General features: G+C 50.2%; 1 protein-coding gene across 1 annotated transcript; it reads left to right on the top strand.

Moving 5' to 3' along the window:
* Positions 1–4,882: 4,882 nt before the first annotated feature.
* LOC132765861 (guanylate-binding protein 1-like) lies at positions 4,883–19,084 on the top strand. The gene is made up of 10 exons (XM_067462065.1): positions 4,883–5,383; positions 7,031–7,158; positions 11,235–11,344; positions 11,843–12,048; positions 13,877–14,119; positions 14,394–14,674; positions 15,141–15,353; positions 16,850–16,952; positions 17,857–18,050; positions 18,186–19,084. The coding sequence occupies exons 1-10, from the start codon at positions 5,095–5,097 to the stop codon at positions 18,354–18,356; spliced, it is 1,938 nt and encodes a 645-aa protein (XP_067318166.1). The 5' UTR covers positions 4,883–5,094; the 3' UTR covers positions 18,357–19,084.
* The last annotated feature ends 7,208 nt before the right edge of the window (positions 19,085–26,292 follow it).

Genomic DNA, 26,292 nt, shown 5'->3' with positions numbered 1-26,292 from the left:
ACGAGTGCCTGGCCGCTGTGTCTATCTGGATGAGGACGAACAAGCTGAAGATCAATCCCAACAAGACAGAGGTCCTCCTGGTCGATCGTAAACCTGACCGGGGTATAGGGTGGCAACCTGTGCTGGACGGGGTTACACTCCCCCTGAAGCCAGAGGTCTGTAGTTTGAGAGTCCTCTTGGACTCATCGCTTACACTTGAGGCGCAGACGTCGGCGGTGTCCGGGAGGGCTTTTGCACAATTGAGACTCATGTGCCAACTGCGACCGTACCTCGCGAAGGCTGATCTGGCCGGGGTGGTCCATGCCTTGGTCACCTCCAGATTGGACTACTGCAATGTGTTCTACGTGGGGCTGCCCTTGAAAACGGCTCGGAAATTCCAACTGGTCCAACGAGCAGCGGCCAGGCTGTTAACTGGGACCCCTTACAGAGAGAGGTCAACCCTTCTGTTCAAGGAGCTCCACTGGCTGCCGTTTATCTTCCGAGCCCAATTTAAGGTGCAGGTGCTTACCTACAAAGCCCTGAACGGTTTGGGGCCATCCTACCTGCGTGACCGCATCTCCATCTGTGAACCCACGCATTCATCTGGAGAGGCCCTGCTCGTGATCCCGCCTGCGTCGCAAGCATGTTTTGTGGGGACGCGAGACAGGGCCTTTTCTGTGGTGGCTCCCCGACTCCGGAACACCCTCCCCAAAGATCTTAGACAGGCCCCTACATTGGCAGTCTTCAGAAAGAACTTGAAGACCTGGCCGTTCCGATGTGCCTTCCCAGATTAGGAAATCTCCACTACCAAGTCCCAGAAGCACTTTACTAGAACTAAGATTGCTGCACACCGCACTTGCCCTAGAAGCCTTATATTCCACCGGACACTTCAGCACTTTTAACCCTGTACCCATTACTCTGGGCGGGCCCGTTTTATTGTGTCTTAGTGTATTGTTTATCGCTTGTTGTTTATATTGCTTTAATTGTTTTTAATTTGCCTTAGGTTTTGTATTGTTATATTGTGTGTTGAGGCCTTGGCCTTTGTAAGCCGCATCGAGTCCTTCGGGAGATGCTAGCGGGGTACAAATAAAGTTTAATAATAATAATAATAATAATAATAATAATAATAACAATAGAATCCATGGGGGCAATTTGGGGAAGGTGTCCCAGAGTCCATTGAGTCCTTGTGAGATGACTGCCAGTGTTGGAGGTCGAGATCCTTGTTGGAAAATGGCGAAAACTAACCATCTCATCAAGGACCAGGATGGCCCGTCGGCTTCCTGGAGGTCCCAAGGGGTGGCCGCAGCAGGTTCCCCAGGCCAACAGGCTCTCCAGACATCAACGAGGTGGCAGCAGCGATGTGGTGGCAGCGGGGATCCAGCTGGGCCCCCATATTAAGTTTCGGGGCAAAAAGGGTCATTCCTGGGGCAGAGAGGCTAGCGGAGCAAAAGCGAGATGGCCATTAGTCCTAGAATTTTCCCAGGAGAAGAATGGCTCTGATTTTGGAGTGATCCATTGACTCGTGGATACGGGGACCTGCTGGGTCTCGGTATCCATGGTTCAAAGGAGCGCAGTTTCGGCCTCCCCGGGGCGTCTGGAAAACATCCCGGACAAGCCCGCAGCTGGCCGCGGCTCGGGAAAGGAAAGGTTCACGCTTGAGAAAGTCAGAGCCAGTGAACAGACACAATGTGTCACTCTGGAGAGTTAGAAGGTTACAATTAATTGATACTTTATTGGGGGATTGGTTACAATGTGCGGTTGAGGGGAAGAAAGCAAGGCAGGAAAAGAGTCCTTTGTTGAAGCTGCTGCTGCGGCCACATTCCCATTGAGGTTGGCAGGCCTGTAGCGGGGAGGGGGGGGGGTTAGGGGTTCAACCCCCCCCGAAATGTTTCAGATTTTTAAAAAAACTGGTTTACTCATGAATTTTAACTGGTGAACCCAATCCCCATGCTGCTAAGTCTATGAGATGCAAAACATTAAGAGTCCCTCCAGAACTGTAAGCACTATCATCTCAAGCAAATATTAGCAATTTATTCACACTGTCATTACTTGCAGCAATAGCCGATGTAGTGAAGCAACCAAGTTGGGGGGGGGGGGCAGACATGTAGCTGGGGGGGGGGGGCTCGAGGGGCTTCAGCCCCCCCCCTCCCCAAAATTCTCATGGTGGTTCGCAAGAAGGCCTTACTGGTGCATTATTTAAACTGTTATGTTTATTCATATCATGATCTGATCACCATACTCTATATATCCCATATGGATGGGGGTATTATTGGGGTAACAATACAAAAGGTTTGCTAGGGTAGACCCCCTGCGGCCCAGACTCACCCCCCCGAAACAAACTTAGCCCCCCCCCGAATCGAAAGCCTGACTACAGGCCGGGGGGGGGGGGTTGAATGCTCTCATTAAGGAGGCCAGACTTGGTGGAGGTGGTTGACAGGGGCGGAGCTACAGGCTATTGAAGGCTGCTCTGCCCCTGCTGTGCTCTTTGCTTCAACATGAGATAGGAGGCAGGTTTCAACCCCCCATGAAATTTTCAACCCCCCCTGCAAAATTTTCAACCCCTCCCGAATTTTTTTTCTGGCTACAGCCCTGGATGTTGGCCCGAGCGGGCAACGGAGAACTGTGGAACTCCCTGCTGCAGCTCAGATCGGCTTCAAGGCAGGGGCTCCTGGCTGGTTCGCCATTCGAGTTAGGGTGCATTCCCGAAGGAGCAAAGTGGAGACAGCGAAGCGCTCAGGGCTTCCAGACCCAGCTTTCCTACTCTTCCCGGGAAACCTTGACCTCTAAGGAACATCAGGTTCCTCTCCCGACGTGTTGCCTTAGCCCCGCTCTTCACTAGGAGCCGCTTGTCAGCCGGGGATGCTTGTAACTCGGGGCGGTATTTATTGATCGTGTCATCCGCAACCAGAACATTGTATTACATTTCTAACAGAACAAAACAAACAAACAGATTTTAAAAACCCACCAATTTTGCAAACTTGGTAGTTGATTAAATGTCCTTTGACCAGTCTCTGGCCCCTTGGAGTGCCTCTGGTGTTGCCGCAAGGAGGTCCTCCCTGGTGCCTCATGTGGAAGAAGGGCTCAGGGTGCATTGCAGCAGGTGGTCAGTGGTTTGCTCTTCTTCGCACTCACATGTCGTGGACTCCACTTTGTGGCCCCATTTCTTGAGGTTGGCTCTGCATCTCGTGGGGCCAGAGCGCAGTCTGTTCAGCGCCTTCCAAGTCGCCCCGTCTTCCAGAGGGAGTCTCTCATTTGGTATCAGCCATGGATTGAGGTGCTGGGTTTGGGCCTGCCACTTTTGGACTCTCGCTTGCTGAGGTGTTCCAGCGAGTGTCTCTGTAGATCCTAGAAAACTATGTCTAGATTTAAGTTGTTGACGTGCTGGCTGATACCCAATCAGGGGATGAGCTGGAGATGTCTCTGCCTTGGTCCTTTCACTATTGGCTGCTACTTCCTGGCGGATGTCAGGTGGTGCAATACTGGCTAAGCAGTGTAATTTCTCCAGTGGTGTAGGGCGCAAACACCCCGTGATAATGCGGCAAGTCTCATTAAGAGCCACATCCACTGTTTGAGCGTGGTGAGGTGTGTTCCACACTGGGCATTCGCACTCAGCAGCAGAGTAGCACAGCGCAAGGGCAGATGTCTTCACTGTGTCTGGTTGTGACCCCCAGGTTGTGCCAGTCAGCTTTCGTATGATATTGTTTCTGGCACCCCCTTTTTGATGTTCAGGCAGTGCTTCTGGTAGGTCAGAGCATGGTCCAGAGGGACTCCTCCCAGGTACTTGGGTGCAATGCTGCAATGCTCCCGTGGGATTCCTTCCTTCCCAGGTGATCATCCTCAGAGCTCGGGATGCTTGTCTGTTCTTCAGGTGAAAGGCCTTGGCTGGCCGCCCCCTCCCCTTTTGCGGGGCCGGAGAGAGTCCCGGGGCGGGCGGCTCCCTCGCCATTTCAGGGACGGGACGGGCGGGGGGGGGGGCTGACGGCCTTCCCGGGGGCTCTGGCGGGGCGGAGGGGGTTCCCCTCCCTCCCTGCCTCCCTCCCTCCCTCCCTCCGGGGAACTCCCGGCTCCGCCTCTGGAAAGAGCCCCTCCCGGCTTCGCTTTCGCTTCGGCTTGCCTTGCCGTCGGAGGAGAGCCGTCCAGCCGAAGGCGCGCGCGAGAGAGAGAGAGAGAGAGAGAGAGGCGAGACCCTCCCCTTGGGAACGCTTCGAGAGAGGGGCCGAGGGGAGGGGCGGGGGCCTTGGAGCGGGCAAGCAGGGAGCCCGGGTCGCGGGGGCAAACTGCGGGGACGGGGGGGGGGGGGGAAGAGGGTCCGCTTCCGCGGGAGGGAGGAAGAGCCCCCGGGAGTCGCCGCTGCCTGGGAAAGGCCTGCCTCTGACTCTCTCGCCCCCCCACCCCCGGCCTTGGTGGGCTCTCCCGGCTCTCTCCCGCCCCCCACTCCCTGGCCCTTCTCACGAGGAGGCTGAGCGGCTGCCTGCCTGCCGGGAAGGCTTGGGGGGAGCATTCCCTGCCTGGCAGGAGGGGCTTGGCCCGGGTGGCCCCCGGGGGTCCCTTCCCACTCCAGGACGCAGTGATCCAATGGGAGGCAGGCTGGCTATCTGTTGGGAGGGCTTGCATGGTGCCTTTCCTGCCTGGCTGGAAGAGATGGGGCTGGGTGGCCCTCGGGGGTCCCTTCCAACCAAGACTCATTGATCCAATGGGAGCAGTGGCTGCCATCTGTTGGGAGGGCTTGCATGGGGCTTTTCCTGCCTGGCAAGAGTGGCTTGGTCCAGGTGGCCCCCGGGGGTCCCTTCCGACTCCAAGACGCATTGATCCAATGGGAGGCATGCAGGCCATCTGTTGAGAGGGCTTGCATGGTGCCTTTCCTGCCTGGCTGGAAGAGATGGGGCTGGGTGGCCCTCGGGGCTCCCTTCCGTCTCCGGGATGCATTGATCCAATGGGAGGCAGGCTGGTTATCTGTTGAGAGGGCTCGCATGGTGCCTTTCCTGCCTGGCAGGAGGGGCTTGGGCTGGGTAGCCCTCAGGGATCCCTTCTGACTCCAGGACTCATTGATCCAATTGCTCAGTGGCCATCTGCTGGGAGGGCTTGAATGGAGCCTGTCCTGGCTGGCTGGAGGAGATGGGGCCGGGTGGCTTGGGGGAGGCTTCTCTGAGGCCACCGCGGGTGACCCTCCTTCCTTCCTTTCCTCCCTTTGGCCTTGCATCTAGCAGCAGAGCCATGTCGGCCCCCGAGAGGATGCCCAAGCCCACCTGCCTGATCCAGAACCATCGGGGGAGGCTGTCGGCCTGTCCGGAGGCCCTGGGGGTCCTGCAGCGCATCCGCCAGCCCGTGGTGGTGGTGGCCATCGTGGGCCTCAGCCGGACGGGCAAGTCCTACCTCATGAACCGCCTGGCCGGGAAGAGGACCGGTGAGCAGATCGGGGGGGGGGGTCTTGGCATGGCAGCCTTGTGGCCCCGGGGTCCCCTCGGGAGGGAGGGAGGGAGGGAGGGAGGGGGCACCTCTGGGCCAGGAGGGAGGGCACAGCTTCGGGCTTCGCTCTCCTGGCAGTTGAACCCGCCTCTTACCCATACGGATTGGACAGATGTATTTCAAGAGTGCTTTGCTTGACCTTGCTGTTGCAATTATGTTGTAACCCACCTCAAGTTGCAAGGAGAGCCGAGAAAGACTACAACAACAACAACAACAGATAGATAGATAGATAGATAGATAGATAGATAGATAGACAGATAGATAAAGATATCTAAGTTCTTGTGGGTTTTTTCAGGCTATAGGGCCATGTTCTAGAGGCATTTCTCCTGACGTTTCGCCTGCATCTATGCCAAGCATCCTCAGAGGTAGTGAGGTCAGAGGTGACCTCACCTCTGAGGATGCTTGCAATAGATGCAGGCGAAACGTCAGGAGAAATGCCTCTAGAACATGGCCCTATAGCCTGAAAAAACCCACAAGAACCTAGTGATTCCAGCCATGAAAGCCTTCCACAAGACAAAGATAGATAAGGCCAATTTCCATGACTGAACAAATAACTTAAGTAGCAGAGGTAGACCTGTTCCTGTTGGGAGAGAGGAAGAGGGAAAGGGGAAAGGGATACGTCGAAATATTCGGGGAGTAAACAGGGGCGGCTCACCCATTACGCAAAGTAAGCCTTTGCAGTAGAGTTGATGTTGCCCAGGTGGGGCGCTCTTGAGGTGCTCTTGGGGGAAAATAGACCTTGACATATGCGAGTTGTAGTTACTGGGATGTATAGCTCACCTACAATCAAAGGGCATTCTGAACTCCACCAAGGATGGAATTGAACCAAATATGGCACACAGAACTCCCACCACGAACAGAAAATATAGATCAGTGATTGGTTGGGGGGGGGGGGCGGGCACCAAAATACTGTTTGCTTACCATTGAAAATTACCTAGGGCTGCCTCTGGGAGTAAACATAGATATGCAAAGGAGAAGAGAGCAGGAATCCACAGAAATGTTATAAGATTGAATTTAGGAAAGTATAAAGATATTGTCATTGGAACTGTTATAATTTATCTCCAAAACCTAATAAATGTGTGTGTGTGTGTGTGTGTGTGTATATATATATATATATACACACACACACACATCTGTGCGTACAATGGAGTAGAACTGCCTACTACTTTCGAAGCAAGGACCACACATTTAAACAGGAAATAATATTTTCGAACCAGAACATTTTTTCCCAAATTTGGTTATATATTGGCGCTGACAAAATGACCACCTGTCAGCTGCAAAAGGCCACCCTACTGGGATCTGCACGCAAACCAGTACACTGCACAGTCCTTGGCACTTGGGAAGGGTCCAGTGTGGGATCCGATACAAAAGCCAGCAGACTTTTTTGTCGTAGTAAGCCTTGCCCAGTGCGGAGGGAGCCCCCTTCCCCGAGGGCATTGGCACAGAGGAACTGCTTTCCCTCCTCCGCCTTGGAGGGGCTTTCCCCTTGGCTTTCCTGCCCACCCCCCCCCCCCCCGGCTGCTCCCTCTCAAAACCTGAGAGTCTCCCGTGGAGCGATCACTCACACATCTCCCTCTTCGTGCAGGCTTCCCCCTGGGCTCCACGGTGCAGGCCACCACCAAGGGCATCTGGATGTGGTGCGTCCCGTATCCGGAGCGGAAGGACCAAACCCTGGTGCTGCTGGACACGGAGGGCCTGGGCGACACGGAGAAGGTGGCCGTGAGGGGGGCTGCGGGGGGGGGGTGCTTTGAACCCTTTCGGAAACCCTAGGCCGGCAAGGTCTGTCTTCCTGCGAGGGGGTCCTCAGGTGGCCCCCAGCCCCTTCAGCGGACTCACATCCATGCCGGCAAGCTTCTTGCAGGGAATGCTTCACCCTTGATTTAGAGAAGGGCGGTGTTTTGGGTTTCAGCTCCCAGAATCCCTGAGCATTGAACAAGCTGGTGAGGGCTTCTGGGTAGAAGGTTGTAAAATGCACAATCATAGTGTTGGAAGAGACCTCCTGGGCCATCATCCAGTCCAACCCCATTCTGCCAAGAAGCAGGACAATTTCATTCAAAGCACCCCCGACAGATGGCCATCCAGCCTCTGTTTAAAAGACTCCAAAGAAGAAGCCTCCTCCACCGCGCTCCACTGCTGAACAGCTCTCACAGTCAGAAGGTTCTTCCTAATGTTCAGGTGGAATCTCCTTTCTTCCCTGTAGTTTGAAGGCATTGTTCCATTGCGTCCTAGTCTCCAGGGCAGCAGAAAGGAAGCATGCTCCCTCCTCCCTATGACATATTCCCTTCACATATCTATGCATGGCTATCATGTCTCCTCTCAGCCTTCTCTTCTGCAGGCTAGACATGCCCAGCTCTTTAAGCCGCTCCTCATAGGGCTTGTTCTCCAGACCCTTGATCATTTTAGTCACATTTCTCTGCACTCCTTCTAGTTTGTCAACATCTCCTTTCAATTGCGGTGCCCAGAATGGGACACAGTGTGATTCATGGTAACATGGTCTGACCAAGGCAGAATAGAGCATATCTACTCTGGATCCAGGCACTAGGCCCCTCTTGATGCAGGCCAGCATCCCATTGGCTTTTTTAGCTGTCGCATGACATTCCTGGCTGATGTTTAGCTTGTTGTCCACGAGGACTCCAAGATCTTTCTCACACGTCCTGCTCTCGAGCCAGGCCTCATCGTCCCCCATTCTGTCTCTTTGCATTTCCTTTTTTCTCCCTAAGTGGAGTGTCTTGCATTTGTCCCCATTGGACTTCATTGTGTGAGTTTTTGGCCCATCATCTCTCTAATCTGTCAAGATTGTTTTGAATTCGGCTCCTGCCTTCTGGGGTATTGGTTCTCCCTCCCAATTTTGTGTCGTCTGCAAACTTGATGATCGTGCCTTCTAAGTCTTCATCTAAGTCATGAATGGAGATCCTGAGCAGGACCGGGCCCAGGAGGGAACCCTGCTGATGGCACTCCACTCGTCACTTCTTTCCAGGATGAAGAGGAGGAAGCCTTGGGGAGAATCACCCTCTGGGTTCATTGAGGTGGGTCGGGAGGTGGGCGGGTGGCCCTAGTTCCCTCTACAAAGCAGCTGGGCCCTCTGTGGTTGGCCCCTGGCACCCGGACCGCTCTGCAGGGCTGGCTGTGCTGCGGCCTTGTTGACCGAGAGGCCCTTGGAGCAGCTCACCGCTTGTCTGTTTCCAACATTGAGGCGTTTTCTGTGCTGCTGCTCCACTCCCATGTTTATCTCGGCCTTGCTTCCTGCATTGAGTTTCCACTTCCTGCACAGGCTTTTACAGTAAACGCTCTGCTTCCAAGAAAACGTCTGGGATTTTTAAGTTTCTGAAACCTCCCACCATTGTTGTCCCTTGCTGGGTCAAGGAGGGCCTTTCCTCTGCGCTGGACACCCTGGCACGCTCAAGTCCTCCTGGAGCGGAGGCAGATACTAGGCGACACACAGATAGGTGTGTGCACATGTCAAAATAGCCATGTCTCCATGCATTTTCCAAGATGGCTCCAAGACGACTGGGAAACTTGGGGAGTCCTAACTAGGCACCAGCTCCCTGCTTTTGCCCGGATATACTTTCGTCCTTGAAAAGTAACTTCTTCCTGGCAGCAACATTTTCTCAAACCATCAGCATTATCTGTAAACAAAGGCCAGTGGCAAAGTAAAGTATTGGAAATAATGAATATGGATGAACTAACCTATTGGTTATCGCCGAATGATGGAATCCCAAAGAAACATACAAACTGGGACTTGTTTGGGGAGAATCACCCTCTGGGTTCATCCATTTAACCAATTCCAGATCCACCTCACCGTAGGTTTGCCTAGCCCACATTGGACTAATTTCATTGCCAGAAGGTCATGGGGGACCTTGTTGAAGGCCTTACTGAAATCCAGGTACGCTACATCCCAACCCTGCTATATGCCTGTGAGACATGGACTGTCTACAGACGTCACATGCAACTCCTGGAACGATCCCATCAGCGCTGCCTCTGGAAAATCCTGCATATCTTTTGGGAAGACAAGCGGACAAACGTCAGCGTGCTGGAAGAAACAAAGACCACCAGCATTGAAGCCATGGTCCTCTGCCATCAACTCCGCTGGGCCGGCCACGTTGTCCGGATGCCCGACCACCGTCTCCCAAAGCAGTTGCTCTACTCTGAACTTAAGAACGGAAAACAGAACGTTGGTGGGCAGGAAAAGAGATTTAAAGATGGGCTCAAAGCCAACCTTAAAAACTCTGGCATAGACACCGAAACCTGGGAAGCCCTGGCCCTTGACCGCTGCAGCTGGAGGTCAGCTGTGACCAGCAGTGCTGCAGAATTTGAGGAGGCACGAGTGGAGGGTGAAAGAGAGAAACGCGCCAGGAGGAAGGCGCGTCAAGCCAACCCTGACCAGGACCACCTTCCACCTGGAAACCAATGCCTTCACTGTGGGAGAAGATGCGGGTCAAGAATAGGGCTCCACAGCCACCTACAAACCCACAAGAATATTGGAAGACCATCTTACTCGTCCAATGAGGGATCGCCTAAGTAAGTAAGTACGCTCCAGCCATGGCATTCCACGCATCTACCCAGCTTGTAACTCTATCGAAAAAAGAGATCAGATTAGTCTGGCATGACTTGTTTTTGATAAATCCATGTTGACTATTAGTGATGACCGCATTTGTTTCTAAGTATTTGCAGACCACTTCTTTAATGATCTTTTCCAGAATTTTGCCTTGTATTGATATGAGGCTGGCATTGGTAATTGTTTGGATCATCCTTTTTTCCCTTCTTGAAGATAGAGAGGGACCACATTAACCCTCCTCCAATCTGCTGGAACTTCTCCAATAATCCAAAAACTCTCAAAGGTGATTGCCAGAGGTCCAAAATGACTTCCGCTAGTTCCTTCAGTACTCTTGGGTGTAGTTGATCTGGCCCTGGGGACTTCAACTCATTTACAGTGGCCAGGTATTCCTGGACACCTTGTTTCCCAATTTGGGGTTGGATGTCCTCTAATCCCTCATCCACTCCATCTTGCTGAGGTTGAGGGTGGCTTTCTTTTTCTGAGAAGCCTGAGGCAAAGAAGGCATTATGCAGTTCTGCCTCTTCCCCGTCTATCCCTTTTCTGTCAGCATTGCCCGATCTTCTCACAGAGGTCCTATCACCTCCTTGTTTTTTTCTTTTTCTACTGACATAAGCAAAGAAGCCCCTTTTGTTGTTTTTAATGTCTCTGGCAATCCTGCGTTCGTTTTGTGTTTTAGCCTTGTGAATCTTTTCACTACAGGAGCTGGCTATTTGTTTTAATTCTTCTTTGGTGATTTCTCCCTTTTTCCACTTCTTGTGCATGTCTCTTTTGAGTATGAGCCCAGTTAAAAGTTCTTTAGACATCCATTCTGGCTTCTTTGCAGTTGTCCTATTTTTTCTTTCTGTTGGCACTGTTTGCAATTACACCTTGAGTATTTCACTTTTGAAAAACTCCCATGCATCCATAAATCCCTTGTCTTTTAGTATCGGTGTCCATGGAATGCTGCTCAGTATTTCCTTCATTTTTTGGAAGTCAGCTCTCCTAAAGTCCAAAATGTGGGTTTGACTTGTCTTAGTTTCAGCCTTCCTTCGTATTTCAAACTGGCCCAGGCTCCCTCTTCCAGGACGGCCTCTGCGCCAGCCCTGCCTGCGTGTGGCCAAGCTTCTTTTCTTATGCAAGAAAGGGGGGGGGGGCAGGGAGGGTGCCTTGCAGCCTCAAGGGCCAGCAATTAATCGATTGATCAACTGTACCTTGCCCAGCAGCCACCCTTTTATGTCTTCCTCTCTCCTTTCAGGGTGACACGCAGAATGACACTTGGATCTTTGCCCTGTCCGTCCTCCTCAGCAGCACTCTGGTCTACAACAGCCTGGGCACCATCGACCAGAACGCCATGGACCAGCTCCAGTATCCTTCCTTCCGTCCTTCCTTCCATGGGGCAGACCCCCACCCATCCCAACACGGTAGTGACCCTGGCCGCTCCAGTGGGACATGCCTTAGCCCATCCTTTGACAAAGGGTGGCTGAGGGCCTCAAGCCCAGGCAAGCCCAGCAACACCGGCATCTATTCAACAGCCATAACACAAAGCGAGTAAATATTGGTAGAAGGTTCTTCTCTGATGAAGAACCCCCCCCCCCCCCGCCCCGCGTGGCATTACTGGGCAGACCAGACCCTAAGAGCACCCAGGGAGCTGGGAAAGTATGGACATAGATGCTACACTTCCAGTGAGTGGGAGGAAAGAGAGAGATTCACCCTGTAAAAAGCAGGTTTTGACCAATACTTAAGCTTCACCATCCCCACATGCCATCCGTACATTCCTTGTTCTGACGTGGCCAGAGGGCTCTTGAGGAGGGAGGGGTGGTGGGGTCTGCAGGGCCCTTGATTCCTGAACCGGACCCCCTCCAGCTATGTGACGGAGCTGACGGAGTGCATCAAAGCCAAGGCCTCTCCCGGGGGCGGCGCAGGCGGGGGCCTGGAGGACTCCTCCGAATACTTGCGCTTCTTCCCCAGCTTCGCCTGGGCCTTGAGGGACTTCACGCTGCAGCTGGAACTGAATGGGAAGCCCATCACCGAGGACGAGTACCTGGAGAACGCCCTGAAGTTGAAGAAAGGTAGAGGCGTGTTGTGTGTTCTAGCAGCATTTTCTCCTTTTTTGATTTCACCTCCACCTGTGGCTGGCATCTTCATAGAATCCTAGAATCCTAGAGTGGGAAGAGACCTCCTGGGCCATCCAGTCCAACCCCATTCTGCCAAGAAGCAGGAAAATTGCATTCAAAGCACCCCTGACAGATGGCCATCCAGCCTCTGTTTAAAAGCTTCCAAAGAAGGAGCCTCCACCACTCTCCAGGGCACAGAGTTCCACCACTGAACAGCTCTTCCCAGTCAGGAAGTTCTTCCTCATGTTCAGGTGGAATCTCCTTTCTTGTAGTTTGAAGCCATTGTTCCATTGTGTGAAGGAGTGTGGTTAAAGCTTACTGCCACCTAATGTGTGAGGAAAGCTGGGCAACGATCAATATCAGCTTAGGAGCTATTTTATAAAGGGACTATTAATTACAGAAGGCTTTATTCATTTGATAGCGTAGCGTTTACTGTCCCTGGCTTGAGTTTACTTCTTATGCAGGCTGTTTGCCTTGAGAGAAACTGTATCAGGCAAGGCTTGAGGAAAACAGTAACAAGTTTATTTTAACAGGAGTATAACATGTTTAACTGTTTCTTCACAAGAGGCACAAATCTTGATTGGTTATATTAATAAGGTTTCATGAGTAATCTCAGGCACAGACTTCAAGAGGTTTCTATAAGCAGATGTAACTCTTCTGGACAACTGTCCTAAATAAAACAAATAAGCTAAAAGGCTTATTAACAGAATTGGCTCCCAGCCAAACCTTGATTCTTAACTCAGAATCAATAACCCCCTGTAGTTTTATCACTACCGGGTCCTTTTCTGTAACCCCATAGGTCACCAATTAATTCCCTGAATCTCCACCCAGAGATTCAGTTTTCCCTATAGCACACCGGCTACAGACACATTCCCTGAATCTCCACCCAGAGACTCAGTCTTCCCAGTAGCTCACCGGCTTACTGACTGACTTTCAAAACAGCTGAAGAGGCAGTTGGCTCTGCCCCTGTTGCTATGGTAACTCAGCTAATGCCAAGCCACCATCTCCAACAAAACATAATCCTCCATACTTACCATTTATCAACCACTGTCTAAACAACACATAAACATGAGAATAAAAGTTACACATCGTCACACATTGTATCCTAGTCTCCAGGGCAGCAGAAAGGAAGCTCGCTCCCTCCTCCCTATGACTTCCTCCCACATATTTATACACGGACCTCATCATGTCTCCTCTCAGCCTTCTCTTCTTCAGACTAAACATGCCCAGCTCTTTAAGCTGCTCCTCACAGGGCTTGTTCTCCAGACCCCTGATCATTTTAGTTGCCCCCCTCTGGACACATTCCAGCTCGTCGGTATCTCTCTTCACATGATCTGGTAGTAGTATATCTGGTAGTTGAGCAAGTGGTTGTTGAGCAAGTGGAGTATATCGACTTGTGGAGTGTCCAGGGTAGGAGGAAAGAACCATTGTCTATTAAAGAGTAAAGGGTCCCATTAGCAAGCTTGATTTGTGTGTGTTGAGTAGGATCCACCCATTAGCACATGCGTAACCATGAAGATAGTCCTTAAGAAGTCGACTGGCTTAATGACTAAATTACTTCCCAACTTCACTCTTTGGGCGACAGTGAACTTGCAGGAGCGTCCACTAAAATGGTGGAATCCTGCAGCCGGCACCCCTTGACTAAATCTGCCTCCTCGGCTGACTCAATCCCACTTGTTTTCTGCTGCTTCCCCACTGACTCTTTAGCCTCAGGGCAAGGGAAGAGGTTCCTTTGGGGGTCCAGTGGGGTCCACCTGTCTCTTGTCTCCTCCTTCCTGCGCAGGGGACACCCCCGACATCCAGCGCTTAAACCTGCCCCGCGAGTGCATCCGCTTCTTCTTCCCCACCCGGAAGTGCTTCATCTTTGAGTGCCCCACCAGTCGGAAGAACCTGCACCGCCTGGAGCAGATGGAGGAGAGCGAGCTGCAGCCCGACTTTGTGGAGCAGGCCAACCAGTTCTGCAACTACATCTATGGAACGTCCAAGGAAAAGACCCTCCCAGGGGGACATGTGGTCACTGGGCATCGTGAGTTCCTTCCTCCTGCTCTCCCACCCTCCTTCCTTTGAGCTGATGCTGCAGTTGCAACATGATGCAGGGCTATCTCTGGCCTACCCTTTGTTCCTCTGGGGAGGCCATTCTCTCCTGCCTCGGGCATCAAGAGGTTTGTGATTATAAAGGCCAAAGGTGCTGGGGACCTGTACCTCTTCCCTCTGGCTGCTGGGGACAGAGCCCTGCTTCAACGCTGCAATGGGCACCATCACCTGATGCCTGCCTTGTGTCACTGCCTTCCTTCTCGCAGTGCTGGCCAAGTTGGTGGAGACCTACGTGGAGACCATCAGCAGCGGGAGAGTGCCCTGCATGGAGAGTACGGTGCTGGCCTTGGCGAAGATGCAGAACGTGGCTGCTGTGGAGGAGGCTGTGGCCCACTATGAGGGGCTAATGGAACAGAGGCTGAGACTCCCCACGGAGAGCATCCCAGAGCTGCTGGGGATCCATGCTGAGTGCGAGAAGGAGGCCCTCCAGGTTTTCATGGCACGTATCTTCAAGGACGACAAGCAACGCTTCCAGTTCAAGCTCATAGTAGGTTGCCCCACAAGAAGGGCCATTGGTAAGGCCTGATAGTGGGCAGGGGTGGGGTGTCTCTTATAGGAAGGAAGGGAGCCCCAGCACAGAAGAGTCATTGGTCCCACTGGCAGTACTCCCAGCCTCACAGGACTGGTGTCTTCGTTGGAGTTTAAAAAAGGAAAAAGCGGTAAAATAAAGCAGCAGCAAAATGTTGCAGTTTAGCAGAGCAGAAGCTTCCAGACACAGCAGCAACAGAGCAAATGAGCTCCAGCAATTCAAGGAGCAAAGGCAGGCTTTCAAAGTTACAAAAGTCCGTCTTATGGGGCAAAACTGAATATGAGAAAATTCAAGGTCTTGCTCTCTGTCTCAAACTGTCTGAAGACATCTTGCATGCTCTCCTCTCTGGAGAACAGTAAGAAGACTGGGCATGTCCCTGAGAGTTGTCATTCGTGTCCTTCCTCTGTATCTCTTTTCCTGCCAGAAAACCCTGCATGACTGGAAGGAGGAATACTGCCGAAGGAATGAGCAAGAGTCCACTAAACGCTGCCGGGCTCTGCTGGCCACTCTCTCCGTGGAGCTGGAGGAGAAGGTGCGCAGTGGGGTCTACTCCCGGCCCAATGGATACCAGCAGTTTGTGGAAGACCTGAAGGACATTGAGGAAAGATACCACCAGGAGCCTAAGAAGGGGGTGATGGTAAGGAAGGAAAAACAAAGGGAGAGAGCGAGGGAGGAAGGGAGGGAGGGCTGGGTCATGCAGGGCCTCCCTGGCGATTCTTGGCCAGTTCAATATAGACATGTATGCAGGCGTCAAAATGGAGAGTGCGGTGACTGACTATTCACTTCATCCCATTTACTAAATACAGTAGAGTCTCGCTTATCCAACATAAACGGGCTGGCAGAACCTTATTCAATGTCAAATTATATTATGATTTTACAAATTAAGCACCAAAGCACATATTATAACCAATTGATTGAAAAAGCAGTTCAATACATGGTCAGGTTATGTAATAATTACCAGAACAATTTCTTTATTAAAACATAATATTTCTGGGTCCTTCCCTTTCCCTTCCCGATGTGTCTGTGCCTTGTGTTGCATGGGAAAGCCGGGAGAGAATAGTTGTTGTGGTTGTTGTTGTTGCTATTGTTGTTGTTGTTGTTGTTATTATTATTATTATTATTATTATTATTATTATTACTATTATGATGTGTCTCCAGGTTGTGCAGTCCTGGGAGTCAAAGTTTTCCAAGGTCCATACCCTTCTCTTGGTCCATTTACAGTATGGAATGAATGCCATTGCACCCCACTTTAAATCCCATGGCTCCATGCGATGGAATCCTCCTGGGAATTATAGTTTCTCAAGGTTCATACCCTTCTCTAGGTGCATCTACACTGTGAAATGAATGCAGCTGGACTTTACTTTAAATACCATAGCTCCATACTATGTAGTCCTGGGAGTTATAGTTTTCCAAGGTCCCCACTCATCTCTGTGGGGCGAGGGAGGGAGGGAGGGCATTGTCACATGACACATAACAGCTGACATGTGATCTTGCATTAGTAGGGAAGCTGGGATTTCAAAGAGAGGAGGGTTTGTCTTTTTCAACAAAGCGTGGGGGGGGGGGGGGGATGGTGGGCGTGGCCAAATCTCTATAATGTGATGACAAACTCAAAGAATGTAGAATACTACTGAGTTGCATAGATACATTTAACAGTGTGATGATGGTAGGGAAATCATTCGTTTCATTGAAAAACAGAGCTCCATCCAGCTCTACTCAGCCAACCATTTCATTGCTTCAGTGTGATGAAGTGGATGCCAACAATGCACACTACAAACCAAAGATTTCTTAGAACTTGCAACACAAACATTAGTGGGTCTTAGCGGAGGTGCAAGAGGGCGCATCCGTGATGTCCATGTCCATGTTTGCGGCCCAGAATGGGTCTTCTTGCACTGATGTTGCAGATTCCCAAAGTATGTGGAAGGCCCTCCAAATTCTGAAGCAAAGGGAAGTGTCCTCGTGTTGGGAGCTCAAGAGTGGGGAGTGGGTGCCCCCATGGGCCCCCCCACCTGTGCCCCCAGGGCCTCAGAATCCCTTCGCTGGTGACGGGAGAAGGGGTCCTTGGGCAGACCCTTTGGCAGCGTCCAATCCGGGCTCTTCCTGGCGGCCCTCCTGAGCTTTGCTTCCTCCATCCAGGCAGAGGAGGCACTCAAGCATTTCCTGAAGGGCAAGGAGACCGTCGGCAGAGCCATTCTCCAAAGCGACACGGCCCTCAGCAAGAAGGAGAAGGAAATGGAAGGTGAGCCCCCCTCCTGGCCCAGAAAGAGGAACTGCCCACAATTATTTATTTATTTATTTGCTGCACTTGTAGACCGCCGTTCTCAGCCCTGGGGCGACTCATGGCGGTGTACAACATATAAAATCAGGAACAATTTCAACATAAGCAGTATCACAACAACAATAAACAACATCACTATCCATAATACAATTACACTAAATCATTCGCGACGTCTCATCGTTGAATCACAATCCAAATCTCGTTATCCATGTTCCGTTCCAGTCGTCATTGCCAATTGTTACAGCACTTACTCAAACGCCTTCTCAAACAACCACGTCTTTAATCTCTTGCGGAATGTCATAAGAGAGGGCGCCAGTCTGATGTCCACAGGGAGGGTGTTCCACAGCCGGGGGGCCACCACTGAGAAGGCCCTGTCCCTCGTCCCCGCCAGGCGTGCCTGTGAGGCAGGCAGGATCGAGAGAAGGGCCTCCCCGGACGATCTCAAAGTCCTCGTGGGCTCATAGGCCAAGATGCGGTCAGACAGGTATTTTGGGCCGGAACCGTTTAGGGCTTTGTAGGCCAACACCAGCACCTTGAATTAGGCCCGGTAGCAGATCGGCAGCCAGTGGAGCTGGTACAACAAGGGGGTTGTATGCTCCCTGCGCCCTGCTCCTGTTAGTATCATGGCTGCCAAGCGTTGGACCAGTTGGAGCTTCCGGGCCATCTTCAAGGGCAGCCCCACGTAGAGAGCGTTGCAGTAGTCAAGGCGGGATGTGACCAGAGCGTGTACTACCGTGGCCAAGTCAGACTCCCCTTTCAGCAGTTAAGGGGCCAAAGCTGCATCAAGTGACCATTGTGAGGGGGGTGGGGGTCTGCAGAGGTTCACCATTCTTTCCTTTCTCCCTTTCCCCCATTCACTGGACAGAGGCCCAGGCACGGGAGGAGGTGGCCCGGAGGGAGAAGGAGGTCCAGCAGCAGAGGCAGGCTGAGCTGGAGCAGAAGATGCAGACCCGGCAGCGGAGCTATGAGGAGAACGTCAAGCAGCTGATGGCCAAGGTGGAGCAGGATCGGGAGCAGCTCCTGGAGGAGCACAAGAAGATGATGGACAGCCGGCTGGCGGTAGGCCTCCCTAGGGTCCCAGCAACAACCCCTCCCCATCCCTTCCATTATGGGAGCCCCTTCACTCTGTGAAACAGGCCTTTGGACAGAAATGGAGTCCCCACACTTCATTGGTCCGCCTCTCTCATCGTGCAGGAGCAAGAGGCGCTGCTGAACGAGGGGTTCCAGAAGAAGGCCGAGCAGATGAGGGAGGAGAACCAGCGCCTGAAGGAGAAGATCGCCAAGATCCAGGATCGCTCCTGGTGGGAAATAATCCTTGAGGGGCTGATTACATTCATCGAGTTCTTTTTTTCCGGGGATTGTTGAGAAGGTGCTTGGGTTCACCTCGAACCAGTTCAAGCGCTTGTGATCAGGGCCTCCCAGCACCGCCCCCTCCCCTTGAGGCACCTTCCGCTGCTGCCTTTGGCCCGCTCTGTCCTGTCCGTGTTCCTCTTTGGACCCAATGCACTATTAGTTAGAGAAAGATGTTGTGCTTCCCTCCCAGGGCCTTGCCACACCTTTCGCAGGCGCACTCACTCAGACACGCTTCCTTGGGGGATGCACCTGGGAATGGCACTCCATGAGCAAGGCCCATTACCTCTGCCCAATGTGAAGTTGTGTGTGTGTGTATGTGCGCGTGCATGCGTGCAATGGTGGCCCTATGGGCCTGAAGGAAGTGGCCACAGGAGGCAACCTTGCTATTGCTTCATGCATTGCTAGGCAATGAACGCATTCGTGTGGTGGGAGCCAAGACCACTCTCCCACAGGATACATAACCAGACAGATACCTGTCCATCTATCTGTCTGCCTATGTACCCAGAACTCATGTATTTGATGCCGATTCCGCTGTTTTGCTGTGTTTAATGGTGCTTTTCTGGCCATGAGCTGTTTTTTCTTCTCTTGATCCGTTGTGCTTCCTCTACATTACCTCAGCACATCATTCAGTATTCATGCAGATTGGTGCTTCCCAATACAGTATTCATGCCCACATATGTTTACCTTGGACCAGACATGATCCTTTGCTAAATAAATGTATCAGTTGCTGCCTTTCACAACTGCATTCAAGAACTGCCTTGAGAAACTGGGGGGGGGGGGGGGGAGGGGATGGGGTGATGATGGTGGTGGTGATGCATGGGGGGAGGGGAGGGTGAGAGACTTCCTGTGCCACAAGGAAACCACGTGCCGGACGGACCCCATTGGCTGGAGAGAAGGAAACGGCAGGAGGAGATCTTGCACCCCAAGAGCGGCCATCTCAGTTGTCACCTCGGTAGCCAGGCCCCCACCCCACCCCGCCTTCTGCCCCTGGGCCTAACCATGATAACCACTGTAATGACAATAATGTTGTATTTCTTGCCCACCTCTCCTCAAGGCGGGTCACAGAACATGGCAATAATTCTAAAAGCAAACATCTATATAAATAAAAATGCAATGTTGTTTGTGGGATTAACATAACTCAAAAAACCACTGGATGAATTGACACCAAATTTGGACACAAGGCACCTCTCAGGCCAGCGAGCGACCATCACTCATAAAAACACTGAAAAACACAACAGAAGAGATTTAAAAAGCAACCCCCCCCCCAAAAGCCCTTACAACACATGTGCAAAACCACATATATACACACACATATACTTATATAGTGTTCCTTTGCTACTTCGTGGTTCACTTATCTCAGACTCGCTGTTTCACAGTTTTAATATATATACACTCAGTGATGATACTCAGCTGGTGCTGAAGATGGAAGGCCGACCGGACTCTGTACCCGATTCCTTCCATCAGTGCCTCATTGAGGCCGTGACTGGATGGCTGCGTGCCAGCAGGTTGAGGGTGAATCCAGCAAAGACGGAGATCCTATGGCTGGGTCAACTGTGCAGTGGGGACATCCAGCTGCCCACCCTGGATGGCAAGGCACTACGCCCGTCACCGTTGGTCAAGAGTCTGGGAGTCCTTTTGGACCCTCTGCTGACGAGGGAAGCCCAGGTATCTGCCGTGAGCAGAACCGCCTTCTTTCACCTGTGGCATGCTATACGACTGGCCCCCTCCCTGTCCAAGGATGACCTAGCTACGGTGATCCAGGCCACGGTCATCTCAAGACTGGACTACATAAGATTTAGGTGGGAGAAAACGGAGGGGATAATGACTACTTTTAATGACCAAAAATATTGGCTGACATCAATAGAGAAAGCGAAGGATTTCTATGAGAGTCTAATGAAAGACCAAAACCCAGACAAGGCAAGAAATAAATATCCGAAACAAGAACGTAAACTAGATGCTGGATCAACTGCAAAAAAGACACCAACCACCCCGAGAAAGGGTAAAAATAGCAAGAGAGCAAGGTTCAACTCCCCTGACTACGATGCAACTGGAACAGATGATGAAGGAACCTCTTACCCAGAAGAAGAGAGAGATGACCCTGGATTGGATATAGACAACGCAAACAATGATAACTTAACAACAAATAAAGCTTTTTTCTTTGAATGTGAATGGCCTCAATGTGTCGGGCCACAAAAACTGTCATTACAAACGTTTGGGACATAAATATTTTGCCAAGAGATATTTCAGACCATGCTCCCCTAGAAATTATTCTTAATCAAAGGAAACTAAAAGGAAGATGGAGACTAAATGAGAATCTAATGAAAACGGAACAAGACATAAAGAAATACAAAGAGATTATTAATACATATATGGAAATAAATAACAATCTAGACACTCATTATAATGTAATATGGGATGCCTCTAAAGCTGTTTTAAGAGGTCATTTTATCCAACACAATTCTAGAAAATACAGACTTAGACAGAAGGATTTAAAAGAAATACAGAATAAACTAAGAGCTAAAGAAACTGAATTGAAGAATAAAGCTGTACTTAAAGAAATTGAACTGTTACATCAGAAAAGACATAATATAGAAATAGAGGAGCAAGCTAAACATTTAAAGTTTTAAAAACAAAACCATTTTGAAAACGCAAATAAAGCAGGTAAATGGTTGGCAAAACAAGTCCGAAAAAAGAAGCAGGCCCAATAAATAATTAAAATTAAAAAGAGAATGGTGAGGTAACAACTGACAGTGAGATTTTAAAGGAATTTAAAATATACTATGAAAAACTCTATGCGAGTGACAAAATCTCAAAACAGGATATAACGGAATATTTAAGTAAATTTAAGATCCCCAAAATTACGGATGTCCAAAGAGAAGATTTAAATAGAGAAATTACAGAAGCGGCCATAATGAAAATGGATGCAAATAAAGCACCAGGACCAGATGGGTTTACCGCTGGGTACTATAAAACTTTTAAAAAGGAGCTTATGCCAATATTAAGGAAAGTAATGAACGGGGTATTCCTAGACCAGAGAATCCCGGAAACGTGGAACTCTACAGAAATAATAGTTATTCATAAAGAACAGACAGAACCATCGGATGTATGAAATTATAGGCCCATTTCACTTTTAAATGTGGACTATAAATTTTTTACAAATATTCTGGCCCAAAGATTAAAGAACCTTCTAAGCAGTTGGTTAGGGGAGGAACAAGTCGGCTTCTTACCTAAAAGGAATATGAAAGATAACGAGAATAGTTATCGACATGATTGAATATTTTGAAGCTAACCCCCAAAAAGAAGCAGCCTTCCTCGCAATCGATGCCGAAAAAGCTTTGGATAACCTGAATTGGGATTTTTTTAAAGACTTTAATGAAAGAAATGGACTTAGGTTATCAGTTTGTTAAAGCAATTGAAGAAATGTATAAGAACCAAAAGGCTAAAGTACAAATAAACGGACAAATATCTGAAGAATTCACGATAGGGAAAGGTTCTAGACAAGGATGCCCTATCTCTCCCCTGATCTTTATAATGTCGTTAGAAATTTTGATGAAAAGGTTAAAGGAAGATGAAAAGATCAAAGGGGTTAAAATTGGAAGACAGGAATATAAGGCCAGAGCGTTATATTATTCCAATTATTCCAATTATGCAGACGACATAATTGGAATAATAGAGAATCCACGAGAGAATATTAAAAACTGGCTAAGCACGATAGAAGAATTTGGCAAACTGGCAGGCTTTAAATTAAATAAACAAAAAACTACTATCTTAACGAAGAATATGACAAAAGAGAAACAAGAAGAATTAAAAGAAATTACAGGCCTTTCAATCGTAAATAAGATGAAATACTTGGGCATCTGGATTACTCAAAAAAATACTCAACTCCTCTCCAATAATTCTGAAAGACTATGGAAGGAAGTACGAAGAGACCTGGAGAAGTGGAGATTTTTAAACTTATCTCTTATGGGAAGAATTGCATTGAGTCGCCTTAGGGCTGAGAATGGCGGTATACAAGTGAAGTAAATAATAATAATAATAATAAATAATTAAGATGTCGCTGCTTCCAAAACTACTCTACCTGTTCCAAAATATACCTATAATAAGAAACATTAATATATTCAAAGATTGGACAAAAGACCTCACGATGGGGGGAAAAGCTAGAATAAAATAAGTTTTGACAGACAAAAAAAAAGAGGAGGCTTTGGATTTCCCAACCTCAAACTGTACCACGAAGCATGCACTTTGATTTGGCTAAGGGAATGGATCACACTAAAGAGAGAAAACCTTCTTACGTTAGAAGGTCATGATCTCCAAGTTGGTTGGCATGCATACGTCTGGTACGGAAGAGAACAGAAGGAAAGAAATTTTGGGAACCACTTTGTCCGCTCCTCATTCATTAGAATTTGGGATAGATACAAAAAATATTTTTTTATTCAGAAATACCTCTTTGGATCTCTCCTATGGAAGCTAAACAGAGAAGGTTATTGGGCTAGACAATTTGGCCAATCTATAAAGAACTTTTAATAAATGACTCAATGGAATTGAAATCTCAAGAAGAAATAAATCAAAGTTTTCCTAAGATTACGTGGCTGAGCTATTATTTACAAATAAAGGAACAATATAAGCAAGATAAAAAGCTGGGTTTTCAAATTAAGGAATATTCTGGGATAAATTCTTAAAAACTGAAACAAAGTGCATCACAAAACTATACGATAAATGATCAGAATGGTCAACGGAGACCGAATTAATCAAAGACTGCATGGTGAAGTGTGCAGAAAACTTCAAAAGACCTATAGCAATGTGTGACTGGGAAATAATGTGGAAGAAAAAAAATTAAATACACCTATGCAATGGACTTAAAGGAGAATTGGATGAAAATGTTCCATAGGTGGTACATGACCCCAGTTAAACTAAATCATATGTACAAGGACGTATCCAAAGCTTGTTGGAGGGAAGGAGACTAGAGGCCAAGAGGAAGTCCTTTGAAGGCCACATCATGAGGAGACAGCCAAGCCTAGAGAAGGGAATGATGCTGGGGAAAGGGGAAGGCAAAAGGAAGAGGGGCCCACCAAGGGCAAGATGGATGGATGGCATCCTTGAAGTGACTGGACTGACCTTGAAGGAGACCCTGGGGGTGGTGACGGCCGACAGGGAGCTCTGGTGTGGGCTGGTCCATGAGGTCACGAGAAAGCCTAGAGAAGGGAATGATGCTGGGGAAAGGGGAAGGCAAAAGGAAGAGGGGCCGACCAAAGGGCAAGATGGATGGATAGCTTCCTTGAAGTGACTGGACTGACCTTGAAGGAGCTGGGGGTGGTGACGGCCGACAGGGAGCTCTGGTGTGGGCTGGTCCATGAGGTCACGAGAAAGCCTAGAGAAGGGAATGATGCTGGGGAAAGGGGAAGGCAAAAGGAAGAGGGGCCGACCAAAGGGCAAGATGGATGGATAGCTTCCTTGAAGTGACTGGACTGACCTTGAAGGAGACCCTGGGGGTGGTGACGGCCGACAGGGAGCTCTGGTGTGGGCTGGTCCATGAGGTCACGAGAAAGCCTAGAGAAGGGAATGATGCTGGGGAAAGGGGAAGGCAAAAGGAAGAGGGGCCGACCAAAGGGCAAGATGGATGGATAGCTTCCTTGAAGTGACTGGACTGACCTTGAAGGAGACCCTGGGGGTGGTGACGGCCGACAGGGAGCTCTGGCGTGGGCTGGTCCATGAGGTCACGAGAAAGCCTAGAGAAGGGAATGATGCTGGGGAAAGGGGAAGGCAAAAGGAAGAGGGGCCGACCAAAGGGCAAGATGGATGGATAGCTTCCTTGAAGTGACTGGACTGACCTTGAAGGAGCTGGGGGTGGTGACGGCCGACAGGGAGCTCTGGCGTGGGCTGGTCCATGAGGTCATGAGAAAGCCTAGAGAAGGGAATGATGCTGGGGAAAGGGGAAGGCAAAAGGAAGAGGGGCCGACCAAAGGGCAAGATGGATGGATAGCTTCCTTGAAGTGACTGGACTGACCTTGAAGGAGCTGGGGGTGGTGACGGCCGACAGGGAGCTCTGGCGTGGGCTGGTCCATGAGGTCATGAGAAAGCCTAGAGAAGGGAATGATGCTGGGGAAAGGGGAAGGCAAAAGGAAGAGGGGCCGACCAAAGGGCAAGATGGATGGATAGCTTCCTTGAAGTGACTGGACTGACCTTGAAGGAGACCCTGGGGGTGGTGACGGCCGACAGGGAGCTCTGGCGTGGGCTGGTCCATGAGGTCATGAGAAAGCCTAGAGAAGGGAATGATGCTGGGGAAAGGGGAAGGCAAAAGGAAGAGGGGCTGACCAAAGGGCAAGATGGATGGATAGCTTCCTTGAAGTGACTGGACTGACCTTGAAGGAGCTGGGGGTGGTGACGGCCAACAGGGAGCTCTGGCGTGTGCTGGTCCAGGAGGTCACGAAGAGTCGGAGACGACTGAACGAATGAACAACAAAATATATAATTAAGTAGCGAGGGAAAACTGTAGCAAGGAAAGAAGAAGAGGGTTCTCTCTTTACCTTCCCCCTCCTCCTCCTCCTCCTCGTTGCTGCCTGGGCCTCCTGCTGCCTCTTGAGCCCTGTGTTGCCTCCACCACCTCCTCCATCACGGGGATGAAGCAGCGGCAAGATGCCCAGTTGGTGAGGGGACGGCTCTCCTTCCCTCCTCGACCCCTTGACCTTCGTCTTCCGGGTCCTCTTCCCCGCCAGAGCCTTTCGCCATTGAGCCCAAGTGGCAGCAAGAGGCCCATTCGGAGACGAGAAGGAGGAAGAGGAAGGTCAAGAGGGTGAGGATGGGACGGGTGCCCCTACTTCACGGTTTTTCACTTTTCACAGATGGTCCTGGAACAATAAGTGAGGGATCGATCCCTGTATACACACACACGCACACACACACACACCAGGCATGTAGGGCGGGGGGGGGGCTTGAGGGGCTTCACCCTTCCCCCCTCCCCCGAAATTCTCATGGTGGTCCGCGAGAAGGTCTTACTGGTACATTATTTAAACTGTGATGTTTATTCATATCATGAGAAGGTCCCCCATGACCTTCTGGCAAGGAAACTAGTCCAAGGTGGGCGAGGCAAAACTACGGTGAGGTGGATCTGGAATTGGTTAAATGGACGAACCCAGAGGGTGATTCTCCCCAAGGCTTCCTCCTCTTCATCCTGGAAAGAAGGGACGAGTAGAGGGCCATCAGCAGGGTTCCGTCCTGGGCCTGGTCCTGTTCAACATCTTTATTAATGACTTAGATGAAGGGCTAGAAGGCATAGAATCATAGAATCATAGAATCAAAGAGTTGGAAGAGACCTCCTGGGCCATCCTCCAGTCCAACCCCATTCTGCCAAGAAGCAGGAATATTGCATTCAAAGCACCCCTGACAGATGGCCATCCAGCCTCTGCTTAAAAGCTTCCAAAGAAGGAGCCTCCACCACACTCTGGGGCAGAGAGTTCCACTGCTGAACGGCTCTCACAGTCAGGAAGTTCTTCCTCATGTTCAGATGGAATCTCCTCTCTTGTAGTTTGAAGCCATTGTTCCGTGCATGATCATCAAGTTTGCAGACGACACCAAATTGGGAGGGAGAGCCAAGACTCCAGAGACAGGAGCAGGATTCAAAACGATCTTGACAGATTAGAGAGATGATGGGCCAAAACTAACAAAATGAAGTTCAACAGGGACAAATGCAAGAGACTCCACTTGGGCAGGAAAAACGAAATGCAAAGAGACAGAATGGGGGACAATGCCTGGCTCGAGAGCAGTACGTGTGAAAAAGATCTTGGAGTCCTCGTAAACAGGAAGTTAAACATGAGCCAGGAATGTGATGTGGCGGCAAAAAAAGCCAATGGGATTTTGGCCTGCGTCAAGAGGAGCCTAGTGTCTACATCTAGGGAAGTCATGCTCCCCATGCTCTATTCTGCTTTGGTTAGACCACTTTACCTGGAATATT

The sequence above is a fragment of the Anolis sagrei genome, chromosome Y (genome assembly GCF_037176765.1).
Source record: "Anolis sagrei isolate rAnoSag1 chromosome Y, rAnoSag1.mat, whole genome shotgun sequence".
NCBI lineage: Eukaryota > Metazoa > Chordata > Lepidosauria > Squamata > Dactyloidae > Anolis > Anolis sagrei.
This window is presented reverse-complemented; position numbering and strand designations above follow the sequence as displayed.

Excerpts from the sequence above, each read along its gene's own strand:
- LOC132765861 (XM_067462065.1), top strand. The coding sequence starts at position 5,095 with ATGGGGCCGGGTGGCTTGGGGGAGGCTTCTCTGAGGCCACCGCGGGTG. Across the intron at positions 7,159-11,234 it reads GCCTGGGCGACACGGAGAAG|GGTGACACGCAGAATGACAC; the intron begins GTGGCCGTGAGG and ends CTCTCCTTTCAG. Across the intron at positions 12,049-13,876 it reads CGCCCTGAAGTTGAAGAAAG|GGGACACCCCCGACATCCAG; the intron begins GTAGAGGCGTGT and ends CTTCCTGCGCAG.